The sequence below is a fragment of the Mustela nivalis genome (genome assembly GCF_964662115.1).
Source record: "Mustela nivalis genome assembly, chromosome: 3".
Lineage (NCBI taxonomy): Eukaryota > Metazoa > Chordata > Mammalia > Carnivora > Mustelidae > Mustela > Mustela nivalis.
This window is the reverse complement of record NC_139022.1, coordinates 155798595-155815792: the sequence shown is the minus strand read 5'-3', so window position 1 is coordinate 155815792 and position 17198 is coordinate 155798595. Positions and strand designations below refer to the sequence as shown.

Sequence of the window (17198 nt, the reverse complement as noted above, 5' to 3'; positions counted from 1 at the left end):
TTTTCTACCTCTCTACACCAGAAGACAAAACACAAAGGTCAATGTTGGGCTTCTAGTTTATTAGTTTTCCTTCTACACCAGTTTTAATATACCCATAAAAGTAGAAGGAAAAAAAGCTATGCCTGTTTAAGCTCTTTGAGCCTCAATGTCTTCACCTTTGTTATTTTAAAGATTTTTTTTTTTAAGATTTTATTTATTTATTTGACAGAGAGAAATCACAAGCAGACAGAGAGGCAGGCAGAGAAAAGGGGAAGCAGGCTTCCTGCTGAGCAGAGAGCCCGATGCAGGACTCGATCCCAGGACCCCGAGACGATGACCCGAGCTGAAGGCAGCGGCCTAACCCACTGAGCCACCCATGTGCCCCTATTTTAAAGATATTAATATCCATGGCAGCCATTCTCCCTCTTCCTTGCTAAAAGAACCATGATTCCCTTCAGATTTGGGTAGAGAATTCCTGGTCTCAGGAAAAGTAGGCTCAGCCAGAGTCCCTCTGACCCTCAAAGATGTCTCTGTCCTAATCCCCCAGAACCAAAGATGTTACCTTATGTGGCAAAAAAACCTCTGCAGATGTGATTAAAGAATTTGGGAAGAGGAGATTATCCCAGATAATCTGGGCAGGCTCAATCTAACAAGAGCCCTTAAGAGCGGGAAACCTGTCCCAACAGTAGTGAGAGGTGCAGTTGAAAGAAGAGTCAGGAGATTCTCAACACACAGGAGACACTCGACCTGCACTTGCTCGTTCTGAAGACGAAGGAAGGGATCCATGAGCCAAGGGATGCACACAGCCCACAGAAGCTGGAAGCAACCTGCACCAGCCAGCCAGCAAGTGAACAAGGACCTCTGTCCCATCGCCACAAGGAACTCAACTCTGCTAACTACCTGAGAGAGCAAGAAACCAGATTCTCTCCAGAAAGGAACACAGCCTTGCTGACACCTTGGTTTAGCCAGTAAGACATACGTTTGAGTTTTGACCTACAAAGCTGTGAGCTAATAAATGTGTGCTGTGGTGGGCCACGAAGTCTGTGGAAATTTATTACAGCAGCAAAGGAAAACGAAACCCTGGGAAAGACCTAAGATGTAGCTGGGGGAAAGAGATGGAAGACAAGATCCACACGAGCTCCGAGCAAGTTCCTGGAGGAAGGCCCTACCCCACACGATCCCTGCATCCTATGTTTGGATGGAAGTGTGTAAAGACGATGCCTGGGGCCATCCCAGGCACGGGATGGCCTCTCCAGAGGCAGCAGATGTCAACCAAGAGCCCTGCCATGAATGAACACCAGCCACCATGTCCCTCCAGACAACTTGAGAGAAATAAACGCCGCTTCTTTAAGTCACGATTAGTCAAGCATGAGTCACACCCACATTCTTAACCGACAGATACCTTCTTTCCAGTCATGTTTTGAGGATGAAGTGAGGTGATGGGGGAAGCACGAGTAAAGCTGCAGCACCATGAAGGCGCTCAGCATGTAAGCTTTCCCCTTCCTGCATCACATGAACCACGACTTAAAACCCTGCTCTAGTTTACCAAACAGAAGACCACACACACCACCATGAGATCTCTCAAATTCTTTTTTCCTAAGATAAGAGAGTACTTTTAAGTTCCCTGTAGATAACATCCCAGGCCAAGTAGAAGCTAGGAATTCACAAAATTCCAAAGAGAATGCTTTTTTATCTAGCCCCATCTACTAAATCAGACATCTGTAACTTCTCACCTCCCAAACCAGTAGATGATCATTCCTCCACTCATCCATTTAATCAGTGAGCATTACCCCGGGTCTACCTGTGGCAAACAGGCCTAAACTAGTGGGATGGAGTCATAACACCTCCCAGGAGAAAGAGACTAAAAAAGAGGGTGACCAAAAATAAAATGGAGATAAAAGGAAATGGAATGGAATGGAAAAAAAGGAAAAAGAGAAGAGCATATGAAAGAGGAGGTCGTGGAGTTGGATACAGGAATGAGAGAGTGGGCTACCAAGGCCGGGAGCCTCGCCTTGAGCAGCAAGTGCACTGAATCTCTCACAAGCCCAGAAAGGGTGACGGGTGACGATCCCTGCTTCCACAAAGGCAGCCAACATGCATAGGAAAACTTCCCATGGTTATCTTTGGTCAAGGACAGACTTATAAGAGACAAACTCAAATTCTTATTTCCCATTTTGCGGGGGAAAAGATACACATAAACACATAACCACAAACTGCATACAGTAGTTATGTGTGAGAGCTGATCACACCACCAGTATCAAGACTAGCAAATAAGAATGCAGAATGAAGAGATACTTTAATTAATCTACTGCAGCACTCTTGCATTTGGTTGTATAAAACAACTTTGGTCTACAGCAGTGGTTCTCAACTGGGGAGGGGAGGAGGGGCCACCTGGCAGCATCTGAAGACAGCTTCGGCATCACAAGCGCGGAGGGGTCCTACTGGCATCCCATGCATACAGCCCAGAGACGCTGCTCAACATCTTACAATGCACGGGCGGGCCCCACCAAAGAATTATCCGACTCCAAATGCCAAAGGTGCCAAAATTGAGAAACCCTGGTCTATAGCTTCTCAGACCTACCACCTGATCCATGGGGTCACTGGAGTAGTAGTTTTCTGAGTGGGTGCAGCGGATCCACACAGGTTTAAGAAGTTCTTCTTCCTCTTCCTCATTTTTGTCAGGCAGTGTCTCCTCCGGCTCTTTTTCCTTTATTGAGGTATAATTCTTCTCTTTGCCAGTGCTCTGGCTGTCACTCCATCTGTCTTTTTCTTCCTCCCAACGAGCTCTCTTTTTCTCCCTACTTGGGGAGCGACTTTAAAAGGAGGCAAAGGATGCTAATTATTTAAAATGTTCTTATGTTGTAAAATGATTCTATTTCAACTACTTAGTTCATGTTTTACCTCAAATAAAAAGGCCATACCAAACCACCGTATTTATTTTTGTTAAACCAGTGATTCCTGAACACTAGTCTGATGGCATCAGAATCACCTGAAGTTAGTTGTTTAAAAATACAAATTCCCAGGCCCTACCCCAGATCTACTTACTGATTCACAGTCTCCGGGGGTGGGGCCCAAGAATCTGTATTTTTAATAATCTCCCCAGGTAATTCTGGTGTGCATCCAGCAGGTTCAGGGACAACCGGCAAACCGTAACTCCTAGAAGAGAAGGATATTTCGGAAATATTGGAAAATCTCCACATACAGACAATCTCAGCAACGAGAATACTCGTTTTGAGTCTTCCACAGCTTGCTTTGCCAAGAAAGAAGAAAGGCTGCACAACACATGGTTTTAGCTCAGCCAATAAACTGAGCCTGAGGACCATCAAGCAAGGGTGAACCTGTTTTATCCTCCCCAACCACCTCTCTGGAAGCCCACACTTGGGTTACTCATTAGTGAACCACCACTCTGTCTAATTCTGATCCCTGCACAGATTAATATTAACTCAATTAAAAAGTATAAAAGCAGCTCAATATCCTTGAATTTCTGCTTGAAATATGCAAAGGCCCATCCTATGGATATGTTTAGAGAGAAAAACCTACAGGACAGATTTTAACGTAAGATCCAAAAATTTAAATGCAACCACACAGACCCTGAGAATGCAGCCATGGACAGTAACTGCTGTATCAGTGCTCTGAGGGCATCCTTTGCAGCCACAACTAGCAAAGTCACTATCATCCAAGAAAGCTTACAATCGGATCAAAGTCATGGATTCACTACTCACATCAACTCTACCACTAACTTCTGATTTTATGACAGGAGTGTGTGAGGGTGGAGGGGAGAATGGGTGGATGATTAGAAAGATTACATACGTTGATTATTTACTGACTTAACTTCTAAATGTTACAATGTACATCATTAATTTTGTTACCAGAAGTTACCATACAATGTATATTTACATCCACTGTAGAAAGCTACTAAAGTATTAACAAAAATAAAATAACTCACCCATAAAACCACTCCGAGATAACCACTCACTACATTTCACAAATATGGTAAAACATATAGATACAGGACTATATATAAAGACACACACAGTTTAACAAAAAAAAAAAGGAACTCTATAGCCTGCTTTCTCACTCAAAAGAAAATCAGGAATACCCTTCTATTTCAATGCATCCATACCTGAACCAGTTTTATAATAGGCACATACTGTTCTTTTATGTATATATGTGACCATAATTTAACAAATCTAATCAGAGTCATTTAGACTGTTACCTTTTTTTTTTTTGCCATCATAAATGCTACTGTGAATCACACTTGTGTCCTTTGTACACCTGTCAAAATATTCCACACAAAGAATGTATAATTTTTTTATCACTACTGAAATAATGTTTCATGTTCACTTTCTTTATGAACATCCCAATCATATGCTATGCCAGTTTTGTTAAAATTAGAAATATAGTCTTCTTTATTCATTGAAAAAGGTTTTTGATTAAGATAACTGCCCTCTGTCAATGGAATGCAACCTCTTTCAGTTTTCTGTCTTCCTTTTAATTCTGTCATAGCTACATATAACTTACACACCCAAGTCTAGAGAATTTTTGCTTATGCTGCCTGCCTTAGTGTAATGTTTGGAATACTTCCCATCCCAAAGTTAAATAAATATTCTTTATTTCCTTCAGTTACTTCTTAACATTAAACTTTTTTATCCTACCTCTCCAAAATAGAAGACAGAAATCTAATTTCCTTTTTTTCCTCCATATGGTTTATCAATTGTCCCATCAGTTCTCCTCGGACTTGAAATAATTTTACGATAAATGTAAATTTTCATATTATTTGAATGTTGCTCAATACTTGGGGTATTTTATACCCACATCAAATCGTTTAAATTATTCTGTGTATTGAACATTTTGATTCCACTAAACTAAGTATCCCAGCATAATTATTCTTCTTCATTATTCTCACTTCTATTCCAAAGAAGAACTGGAGTCATTGTAAAGTTTTAAAACTAGTAGTTCAACCGAAGTTACATTAAAATCATGGATTATTTGAAGAAAACTGGTATTTTTCACAACACTGCCTCCACTTCCACTGTGGGAATATGGAATGCCTCCATGCATTTACACCATCTTGTCGTTAGCTACATTTCTAGCTTTCTTCACACTGATCTATGTATTTTTTAAGCTTATTAAGATATTTAATTTTAGTTTATTTTCTAGAGCGAACCTACATTTTTTCGCCACTACATTTTCTTAGATGTTTCCAGTATTTAGGAAGCATATTAATTTTGGTATATTTCTTTTATAATTGTCAACTTCAGTGAATTAATTCTGTTTCTTAGCTGAGCCTCTTGAATTTTCCTGCTAATACCATTAGCTAAAAATGGCCAACTCTTAGCTTCTACTAGTATGGGTTGGTTAGTTTGTGTGTTTATTTTAGTGCTCACTGCAAGCCCAACACTCTGCTAAGCAATTTACTGACACATTTAATCCTTAGAAGAATCCTATGAGGCAGATATGAACATCTCCTGCAGAGGAAACAGAATTATGAACTGCATCACTTGCCCAATATCACAAAGCTATTAAGTGATAGTTAAATGCTAATACAGTTGTTTCACACAGACATTTTGACATGTACTAAAATCCCACCAAATGTTTATGCCAAGAAACAGGGACAAAACTATCCTCACTCCACTCCTCTTGAGGCAGGTGTCTTGAATGATGGATGGTCAGAGTTGTCTGTTGTGAATATCAATTAATATTTTTTTTAACACTTTGAGAGGGTCATTTCAAAACAGGAGCAAAATAGTTTAGGTTTAGGTTAAGTGTCTCAGGCACTCCAAAATTCAAATCCAAACTTGAACTTGTTTCTTCACAACAAGCTATACTACAAACTGTAAGTTTTCCTCCTTTACAGTATTTACATCTCTGATTTTAATTTCTCATCCTCTGCATTAATTGAAACTCATAGAATCCAAGCCTCTGCCTTCTCCACAAGCTACTGGGCATTGGAGAAGAAACCACTAAACCAAAGAGATTTCCAGCACTCTACATTAATAATCACCAACCTCTAATGGGCCCTCAATGGTTTGAGGTCCTTCATATCTGGCTTCTTTTCTCCCCTGTCCTTAGCATCTCCTCCAAAGGGCCTTACTCTGAACAAACTCTTCCTTGTAACTCTCATCTAATCCCTGCCATTTAGTATTTCCACCTAGGAAATACTTAACTTACACCTATGTAAGTTAACTTACTTATACTTAACTTTACACCTATGTATCCAATTAACTACCACATAATTCCACTTGGTTGGCTCACAGATTCTCAAACTCCACATGCCCAAACTATACTCATCTTGCATCCTTCCTAGTGCTCACCACCCACCATGGGGAGCAGGAGATCTCAAGTGATGGCTGCTGACTCTGCCCTCACCATCAGTTATCCTACTGACCCTATCTCAGTCAGTACTGAGATAGTACTACTCAGTTGCCTCTACCGTTCCCCATTACCACTGTCACTGCACTGATCTAGGCACAATCACTTGTACGAATTACCACAAAAGCCATGTAAACTCATTTCCCAACATCCAGGCTTGACCTTCTCAGAGCACTTGGTTACACTGCAACCTTCACACATGTGCTTTTTTCTCCCTCTTCCATCCCTTTCCCTAATGCATTCCTATAACACTTCAAGTATCAACTGTAAAAAGAGGTAAAATTTGGATTTTTCTATGACTTCCCGAGACTGAGCTCACACTATTGTGTTACCAGAGCCACGTGTAATTGCTCTATCAAAAGTATTTCTCATGGCACTTAACTTTCTCATTCCTAAAGTGGGGACTCTTGTGAATGACTGGTATCACTCACACCAATCAATACCTGGGACACACATGATTGCAATGTTTTTTGTTCACTTCTTGTTAGGTGACAGTGATAGGCAATGGAACTGCATCTTTTTCCTAACTTGTATGGAAAGGACTGAAAGGTTTAAACACTAAATCTGGCTCTTCTTAGATGGTGTCAATCAGCTTCATCATAAGATGATATTCTCCATCATGTTAGAGAAGTCTGTTTATATACCTAGTTTACCAAGTCTTCTATTTATAAGAGGATGCTGGTTCTATTTTAAATACCAAATAAATAGGAACTGAGATAACTCTACAGGTTTTGACACAGAGAATTAATTATAGGGGTGCCTGGGTGGCTCAGTCGTTAAGCTTGTGTTCTCTCTCTTGCTGTCTCTGTCAAATAATTTTTAAAATCTTAAAAAAAAAAAAAAAAAAAAAAGAATTAGTTATAGATCTCCTAATACTAACCAATTTACCCATGGAATCTTGGAGTAAACTATTATTTAGCATGCTACTAAAAACAACTGGCTAATATACTAATCAGTATTTTCATATCCATATTCATAAGAAAGATGGTTTTGTAGTTTTCTTTCCATTAGGTTACTAACATTTTGCCAGGTCGGTTTTTTGGGCATCACACCATGAGCTGAGCTCACCTTCCATCTTCATCAATGTTCTAGAATGGTCTAAAACTTTTTTGGACATGGTATATATACAACTTTGTCAATTTTTTCCAGTTACTAGCCTAATACACTTTTTGCTTAAGTGATTTGTAGTATCTGCTTTCATTGAAATCAGTGCATCACAACCAAGTTTTTAAATTTTGTAAATATAGCATCTGTACTTAAACCAACATATGAGAATTTTTAAATCCCCTTCATTTTTTAAAATTTATTTATTTATTTATTTGACACAGAGAGAGAACAAGCAGACAGAGTAGCAGGTAGAGGGAAAGGGAGAAGCAGGCTCCCCAATGAGTAAGGAGCCCGATGTGAGGCTCGATCCTAGGACCCTGGGATCGGGGCCTGAGCCAAAGATAGTCTCGTAACCAACTGAGCCAACCTGGCACCCTAAATCCCCTTCATTCTTATGATCCATTCTTTCTTCTACCTACTGGAATGTCGTTTTTCTTTTCCTGATTTGCTACTTTATAAATCATATGACCTTTCAAAGAAGTCTTGCATTTACTTCCAAATATTGTTATAGTGCTATAGTTCTGTTTGCTATTTCATTAATTTTTTTATTTTTAAATCCCTTTTTCTGCATTTCTTATACTCTACCAATATGTAGAGCCAAGTAATCAGATGATAATTATATAAACATATTTATATATATTACATATAATCCTACATATAAAATATATACATACATAGTTATCATTTATTTGGTACTAACTCTGGATCCAGTTCTAAGTGTTTTTACATGTATTATCTCAATGACTACTAGCCACTCAATAAAGCAAGTGTAACTGTTCTTATTTTAGACAAAGACACTGAGGCTTCAAATGGTTAGATAATTCTGCCTAATACCAAAATTGGGAGAATAACTGACCCCTAATCTATCAGACTCCAGAGTGCTGTTCTTGATTATAGGTCCACAAATTTTACCTCTTGATATAGAACTGGTTACACCCTATAGATTTTGGTTTACAACAATCTCAGTGTTGTTCTTCTAAATAAAATGTGACTGGAGTTTTGTTTTGTTTTATTTTTTTCTGAAACAAGTAAATTTAAGAGCATAATTATGAATTCCCAAGTTTCCTTTTTTTACACCTTAAATTATTAATGTGTATATAGTTTTATAGCAATTGAGGCCAGAAAAAGTGACCTGTAAAATTTCTGATTTTTTGGAAATCTATCAAGATTTTTCTTGTGCGTCTTCAATACATCTTGAAAGTAAAGGTTTTTAAGTTACTAGCTGATTTAGCTTTTCACAGGGCATTTTGGATAGACTCTTAGGCTACTTTGAAGATTTGATGATGTTATGTATAAGCACAAAACCTAATTCAAGGAGATCTAGGACTTCTTTCAGTGTCAACTCCTTGCTTACCTTCCAGATCTCTTATACTCTTTTTTGTAGGACCTTTCCAGAGATGGTGATCTTCGGCTGTCCCGGTGCCTGTGTCTCTCCCGTTCCCGCTCTCTTAAAGGAATTAAGACACAGAGCTGTTTTCAACAGAAAGACTCAAAAACACCATCTCTTTTCACTAAATTCACCTTCTAAATAAATGGACCTCACAAAATTTTCAGGCACTATTCTCTATGGGACATGTTTATTCATATTTATTAAAGGATTAAGGCGCTTTTCACTTTACAGAAATTAACTTGGACATTTTTTGTTGTTTTCTTTAAAGAAAGAAGTCATACTTGATGCTAAGCAGCAAAGGGATTTATGATAATCTTCTCTCCAGATGGTCCAACCAACCAATCCTCAGTTGTTTAACCTACAGGGAAAAGTTTCAAGGATTCTAATGCCTAGTCATTTCAAGAAAACTCTCAATTTCATCCATCAAATAAATGTAAATTAAAACTCTTATTGGGAAAATTAAGATAAAGTTCTACAATTGAAGAGTTCTAAACTCTTACAGGTTAGAGGCCTGAGTTATACAGTTCTAGGTATCCCTGATACCTAGCCATGAGACTATAAGTCACTTCACCTTAATATGCTGTTTTCATCTGGAAACAACTCTATATGGAGACACTGGGTTTATGCAACATAAAATAGAATGAGGGATTTTAAAACCTTTCGATGTAAAGTGGGAATTTAATAATGATAACAATAATAACTTCTGAGTCTATTTAATAAGTGCAATAAGGATCTGGAATAAAACTTGGAACTCTATATAGAGAGTTTAAATCAGAACTAAATCTAAGGGAAATAACCACCCAATCTTAGAATGAAAAAAAAAAAGAAAAAGAAAAAAAAAGTCATAGTAGCCAGGGTCCAGCAAGAAGACTACAAATAGGTCTGAACTCAAAAACATCCCCCAACCTATTGCCAAATAGAAGAAATGTAAATATACTGAAAAGCAAAGCTTACAAAAATGATCGACTGTGTAGATATTAAAGCAGAAATTGTTTTTTCACTTAAAGATCATCTCTCCTCAAGAAAGATTCCCTCTGACATGTGTATAAGCCTCAGGTATACACCGGCTATCCAAAATAAAGTAGCCTGAGCTTGGGATTCCACATTCTTTATCTCATACACTTCTAAAATTAGTTTACTGAGGTCCCTGGCTGGCTCAGTCAGTAGAATATGAAACTCCCGCTCCTGGGGTTTGAGCCCCACATGGGGTGTAGAGATTCCTTTAAAAAAATTAATAAATAAAATTACAGCTTACTTTTAAGCAGTAAAATCCCAAGTAGTGAGTGGTACCACATGACAAATAAAATGCAATGTGTAATGGCATGGTGGCCGAAAAGATTGATTGCCTATATTCCCAAGTAAACACTCAACTGAAAGGACATCCCTAATTTTTTGTTTGTATTTTAACATCTAGGCAACAGAATTTTTCATTTGAGAACGACACTTCTGACAATGATTGCTACGTTGGAGTGGATATAAACTAAGGAGGCCAATGTAAATATAAAGCACATTAATAAGACTATATAATGAACCCATGTAAAGCAAGAAAAACAATGTTTGGGTTACTTTTCCAACGACTCTTCATTGTCTGCAAGCATCCAGATATTCCTTAGTACATAATACTAGCTCTCCAGTGGCCACACATTGTACTCACCAGGACAGCTATGGGGATTATTGTGCATTAGCCCCACTCAGTTCTGGGAAACCACTGCACTGACCCCACCAACACTGCAGAACAGCATGCTTAGTACAATGCATCTGTGGCTGTTTCTTTTCCCATTCCCCAGACTAACCTCGATCTTCCCTGGTAACAAATACACACACCCACTTCTTCACAAACTTCCTCTGGAAATAGTTTGTCCTGAAACAATCTCGTAATTAGTATTTAACCATATTTTAGAGGCGAAAAAGAAGGAAGATGGGATCTGAAAAAGGACAGACTTATCCTAAGAAGCAAGCAGAGAAGTCACCAGATGACAGACCACAGAATTTACATAAAATTAACACGATCTAATGCACAAATTTGTGACGTTTTGGTTTTCTCCAATATACTTCTAGAAGTTATACTAGGACATCCTGTGCCCCCCTTTTTTTTTTTTCACAGAAACATTCTATATAAGACAGACAACTGACACTCTAAGACCTCAAAGGGAGCTGACTACAATGTGGCCCTGATGCTAAGGCAGCTCCAAGGCAGACACCTAAGTGCATTACAAAGCAATTCCAACAGAAATAAAGGCCATGTAGAAAGATGAGCTAACTGCCTAAGCAGGTCTTTTCTATGTAAAAGAGCTGTGGTTTGGGATAATGCAGATTCAGTGGCACTTGATTTCACTTACCAGTAGAGATCCTCAGGTGACAGGACATAACGTTCTTTAAATAAACACATAGCTCCAAGTTTAAGCCTGATTCCAGAATTTAGGATTTTTACAGCAGAGTCCTAAAAATTCCTCTAACTGCAGCAGCCCAAAATGGGGGGGGGGGGGGCGGCGTGCAAGGAGTGCCCTTCTAGAATGTTGAAGTCCACAGCAAAGTGTTTCCCCAGAAACAGGATTATTAACAATCATTTCAAAGTCTAAAGAAAACTATTAGCACTTTCCAGTTGAGATTTTTACCATAAAATTATAAAATAAACTATCATAGACCTTTGCCAATTAGTCCACCAGAAAAAAATTAAGGACAAAACTGACTAGAAACAGTCATTCACACTGAAAAGATTTTTTAGAGTCTATCAACTCTCAGCCAGGTCTGACCCACCAGAAATCAGTTATCTCTGCAAGAAATAAGTTCCCTTCTACCTTCCACTGGGCATCAGGAAGAGGAAATAACACATTTTCCTTCCAAACCTTCTAAGCACTAGTCACTCTTTTCAGGACTGAGAATGACTACTACCATTAATTGGCAAAATGTTCAGTCATTACCTTGAAAATCAACAGCCATGAGAAAAATGTAGAAACTGAGAAGTGAACCGATTCCACAGGAGCCAAGACCAGCTCTCCACAAGCCCACATGGTGAAGTGACCTGGGTTGGGGAGCTCAAACACTTTCAGCACAGAAGTTCCATAGGACAATGAAGGTAAACACATCACAGGGGACAAAAGAAGTACCACAGCTAGCTCGACAAATGGAAAGCTTCAACAATGTCAAGATTCACTGAAGGTACAAATTATTTGGTACAATTGTTATCTACATAGTTTTATTTTTCCATCTAAACCACTGGTTCTTGGACTTTTGGAGAAAAGTCTTGAGACTCTGCTGTAAGGTACCACTTTACTTACAGAAAAACGCAGACACATAAAAATCGGCATATAACTTCACAGCATTTCTATAAACCCATCTATGAGTCCCAGTTTAGAAATGCCTGCTGGAAACCTTACTTTCTTACATATATCTGGTACAAATATTTGGTCTCTTGAAAAAAATGAATGTGATCTGGAATGAAACAGTATTTTTCAAATACAACTTTCCTCAGTATGAATACATTTCAATGCAAAAAAATCAAATTAAAAACTATTTTGAAAACTTTGTAACCAACGTTATTGCATTTTACAAGGAAATAGAGCAAGAAGGCAACTATGTACAATAAACTTCCACTTATCCTAAAAGCCAGAAAGCAAGTTCAGCTTAACTAATTCAATTCCTAATACCATACACAGATCAGTTCCAAAAGAACTCAGGTGCTTTAACCTGATACAGTGATCACACTGAACAAAAATAAATATGATAATGCAAAAAAAACACGAAAAAGCAGTATGTGAACCTTCATAGATCATATTAAAATGTCAGCTGTATTATGCAGAGTAATCAGCTTACACCCATGGCAATGAATCTACAATGATACTTTTGAAATGCTTTTCAAAAGTGGCTTCTCTGACATCAACTACTTTGTCAGTTGTCTCTTCCTCTTCAAAACAATCCCAAACATGCTTTCTTCCCTTTATAAATCAAAAATGCACTGCTGGACCATTTTGGTTTGGTTTTCTGAGAAAGCCAAATGGACCTCTGCGGTTCACTAAGAACACACGGGCTTTACCTGCTCCGCTCATAGCTCCGGTGACGGGAAGGCGTTCTCCCTCGGTCGTAATCTGATCTGCAGCGGCTGTCTTGTCTTCTCCTGTCAGGACTTCGGCCTCGTTCCCGCCGATCCAGGGACCGGTGCCTCTCGCCTCGCCCGTGACTGTGATCCCGGTGCCTGTGATCCTCATAGTGCTTGAGCCTTTCTGGGGACCTTCTCTCACTGGGAGCCTTTGGGAGTGGGTACGGAGGGAGGTGTCTAAAATGAGGACTACTGCTATTATTAGCACTGGGCGGGAAAGAACTGGGGTTGTTCTGGAAGCTATTAAAATTGGGAGGTGGGAAATTATGGTGTGAGTATCCTGGAGGGTACTGATAATTGACCTGCTGTGGCATGACTGGAGGGGGTGGGGGGTGGGGCATGGAAGGAGGGGGCATCATGAAGGGGAAAGTGCCTTGTCCAGGAGGTGCTCCAGGGACTGGGGGGTTATTAGGACAGGGCACTGGTGGCGGCATAGGAGGAAAACAGGGAGGCACGGGGAAGGGGGGCCTCATCTGGTGGTTTGGAAAAGGGGGCCGTATAGGGCAGGGGGGAAGAGGCCCTTGGGCTGATGGAGGCATGGGAGGAGGGAAGGGGACAAAGTCTGGTCGTGGAGGCAGAAAATTGGGGGCTGGAGAGTTTGAGAACGTGGTAGAAGGGGCACTTGGGGGTTCGTATTGATATTGCACAGGAGGCTGCTGAGGGTGAAGCAGTCTCAGATTTTGGGGCCTGAAGGCTGGGGCTGAGGGTCTGGCTCCATGTCCTCCTCGCCCTCGGGGACACCCTCGTCCTGGGTGGAACGACATTCTATGACTTTGAGGGAGATAAGAAAAAGAGAAAAAGGAAAAAGAACCGAACACTCACCATCAACAGGGTTTCAGAAACGCCTGAGCACCTTCCCGAGCAACCAAGAGACCCCTTCAGCCACTGGATTAGTCCACCCATCTGACGCTGCGTTCTCTGTAATACCTCAAACTCCTCACAGCCAATAAACTCTTCTTCCCTGGTCTCAGTCCCTGGCTTCTGTCATCCTTCAGAATGTTAAATTCTGTTAAATTATTTGCTGTTCTGTCTGTGCTCAGGCTCCCCAAAAATCTGAACCTTGCCACATCATCCCACCCACACACCCCACATTCTCTCCATGTCTACATCTGCACCAGCATCTTCGTCTTCACTTTCCTCCACTCAGCAGAGACTCCATAAATGCAACACAACAGGTCCTACAAGGAATTAATAACCTCCCCCCTCTAAGACAATACCACTGGCTCCTCTTTTAGTGTTTCCTATCTCAATATAATAGCGTTTATTGGTCCTCAAATCATACACGAGGGAATTATCTGGTAACTTTTCTTCCCTTAGCCCCTTTAGCCAAAAATTTACTTTAAATCTCCGTCACTTCTCTTCATATAAATATTTCCTGATTTCATCCACTTCACACCATCATTTCTTCCCTGGCTACAATAATAACACCCTTGCTGGCCTTTGTACAATCACTATTGCCACCCACCAGGCCTTCGTCAGGTTCCCCCTATCACACTCTGCGCTGCTTCTTGGCAGGTTCTATAGTAAATCACAATTCACCAACTAGTTACCTCATTCCACCTTTCACATCTGGCTGCCCCTCAGAACTATAAGCTCCATCAGGGTAGGGCTCTGGCGTGTTCCTAGCCATGAACATGGCCCACATGAACACATTTCTTCCGCTCCACACATATCAAAATCCCTCCCACACCCTAGGCTCCAGTGCCAGTGTTTGCTCTTCTCTCTGCTGTCACAAAACCCCCACCATTACAGTCACACCACTCACCACGTATTGCCTTGCATCATGACGTACTGTCTGGATATATCACATCTTCCACAGAGAACATAAGCACTAGAGGTCAAGAAGAATAAAAGAGACATAAAAATGTTACCCAAACTGCTAATGCCTGCAATTATCTTAATGCTGATTTTACATTCTCACAACGCAATAAGCATACCAACAATATTAAGAGTATATCCCCCAAATTAATGTTTACAACTAACTGTTAAGATGTCTTTATCACAATGAGACTAGCGGTCAAATTCAAATATAACTATAATTTGTAAACACAAGTTATCCTTGATTTCATCCTCAGCTTTCTAGGGAAAAATGCTGTGACTGTGCATGACTTTCCAAATGCTTAAGCTTCAGCAAATATTTTAAAAACTCAAATAAATATTAAATGCAAAAAATTTTAATGTAGAAGCACCTTCCTAAAGTCTATCTAACTAAAAGTTTTACCACTAGGCTTAAGGTAGATTTTTAAAAGGTTCAAAAAAGTAATGTCAAATTATCTAGCTGTATCATTCAGTGTGCCTAGTAACTAGTTGGCATCAAATAATATCTGATTTATGATTATTATCAGTCTAAGGCCTTCATGATAAACCTCAGACCTACATAGTTGATCTTGCCACCATAGGCTACTCACGGCTCATGGCCAACAGAATCTAACGCTTAGCATTTAAGGTCTTCTATAACCTGGACCCAACTTCTTCCAGGCTTATCCTCCATCACCTTCCCTATGAAGTGCCTATCACCCCAGATCTTCCCAGTTGCCTAACATACCAAGTACTATCACCCAGCTTGCTCTTCGCTCCCACTCTTCTAAAATCCCCTGCTCTATGAATCTGTCCACTGCATTTCACCTACCTACATAAGTTGCCACGTCTTTTGTGAAGACTTTCCTAGTGCCCTTTAGAAAGTAATCCCATTCCCTCTAGACTTACTTACTTCTTTTACATCACTTACCAGAAGCTGTCTCATATTATGGTCATGTGTGCACATTTCTAACTCCTCCTCCACTAGAGTATTAGCTCCTTGAGGACATGGGTTGATTCATAGTCATTTCTGTATCCTTCACAGCCCCTGGCAGAACATCCTGCACATAGTAGGTGGTCAACAAATGTTTACTATCTCACCAATGGCATAGGTTTCTATGTTGCTATTGTACATTTCCCTTTCACATATACCCATGACATATCTGCATTACCAAAACCAAAGAGTAGGCCTTTTCAGATTCATGGGATATTCAATGAGCCCACACATGTGGCAGGCCCTGTGGACTCAATGTTGAGTAGGACACACAGCCTGCAAGACTCAAGGAATGAATCCACTTAAAAAAAAAAAAAAAGAAAACAAAAAACAAAAAAACACAACATATCTTTAAAAATAAATAAATAAATAAGGCAATAACCAAGAAAAAAGAGAAAAGAGGTATGCACGGGATCTAGGGAACGCAAAGGAGTGTGTTGAACCTAGAGGCGGGAAACAGGATCACCGCCACTTGTAACAGTGTGCAATAGTTGAACTTTCAGGATTAGATCCCCAGGGATGTTTCTATAGAGAGAATACCTGAAAACACTGATTATGAAACTGATATACTGAAGGCACAGTCAGACTGTGCTACGGATGCAAACTTTAATTCAAAGCCAAAAGTCAAGGAATTCACTGCAACTGCGAAAACACTTATTTTCTGCGTCTGTCTACTCCTAGCTTGCTGTATGGAAGGAGGGAAGCCGAGGGAGCTGTTTCGCATAGTTAACACGTCCAGGAACATCAGTCTATGTTGAAAAGAGTTGCAAAGCGTGCCTACGATATTAAGAACACCCTTTCCCCCACTTGCATCCCCAAACCAGTCACCTTCGTCCAGCTGATCCGTAATTGCGTTTCCCTGTTTGCATCTCCCGCCAGACTGGGAGCCCCACGAGGCAAGCGCTGGGCTCACGGTCTCCCTCCGCTCCGAGACCCGGGCGGCCCCAGGTCTGGACCACCGCAAGCGCTCCACAAATGAATGAAAGGCCGCATTTTTTACTTCTATTTGTCTGCGGGATTCGGGCCTAGGGTCGCTTTTTTGCTCTTAGCTGCAGATCTTTAGAGGGGCTGCCCGACCTTAACTTAAAGGCGCCTGTCGCCCCAGCCCCGGACTCCAGCCCCGTTTAAACCGGACACCCGGAAAGGTTCCCTGTTCCAACACCCACAAGTTGCCCCTTTTTACCTACAAAAGTCCCTCGGGCCGCGAGGTTGCCGTCAAAGCAAAGCCAGGCTTATCCTGCAGCCGCCAAGACCATAGCGCCACCCGCGCCTCCGGAACAGGAAATCGAGGAAATTAAAAAGCAAACCTCAGAAAGCTGGACCGCGACAGAGAAAGCTCTTGGGCTTTCCTCAGCGCCTTGTGCTCGGTGATTGGCGCGTCCACGAGAGCGATGGACACTTAAGCCAATCACCTTCGTAAAGCGTCCGGGCCCCCGCCCCCTGCCCTCTGCGTCTTCCAATGA

The 17198-nt window shown here is 40.6% G+C and overlaps 1 protein-coding gene across 14 annotated transcripts in view; it reads right to left on the bottom strand.

The window, feature by feature from the left end:
- The window catches only part of DROSHA (drosha ribonuclease III), a 119584-nt gene extending 102480 nt beyond the window's left edge, over positions 1-17104 (bottom strand). For 2 of the 14 annotated variants that reach the window (XM_082724511.1, XM_082724513.1), the window contains exons 1-7: positions 16923-17097; positions 15673-15802; positions 14710-14775; positions 12882-13715; positions 8813-8905; positions 3025-3135; positions 2561-2792 (exon numbers count right to left, since the gene is read on the bottom strand). In XM_082724511.1, the coding sequence (XP_082580637.1) occupies positions 2561-2792; positions 3025-3135; positions 8813-8905; positions 12882-13715; positions 14710-14729 (1290 nt within the window). In that variant the 5' untranslated portion in view covers positions 14730-14775; positions 15673-15802; positions 16923-17097. Of the gene's footprint in view, positions 1-2560; positions 2793-3024; positions 3136-8812; positions 8906-12881; positions 13716-14709; positions 14776-15672; positions 15803-16918 lie in introns of all 14 variants that reach the window. The other 12 variants (XM_082724514.1, XM_082724518.1, XM_082724507.1 and 9 more) reach the window with 9 other exon arrangements.
- Positions 17105-17198: the final 94 nt, after the last annotated feature.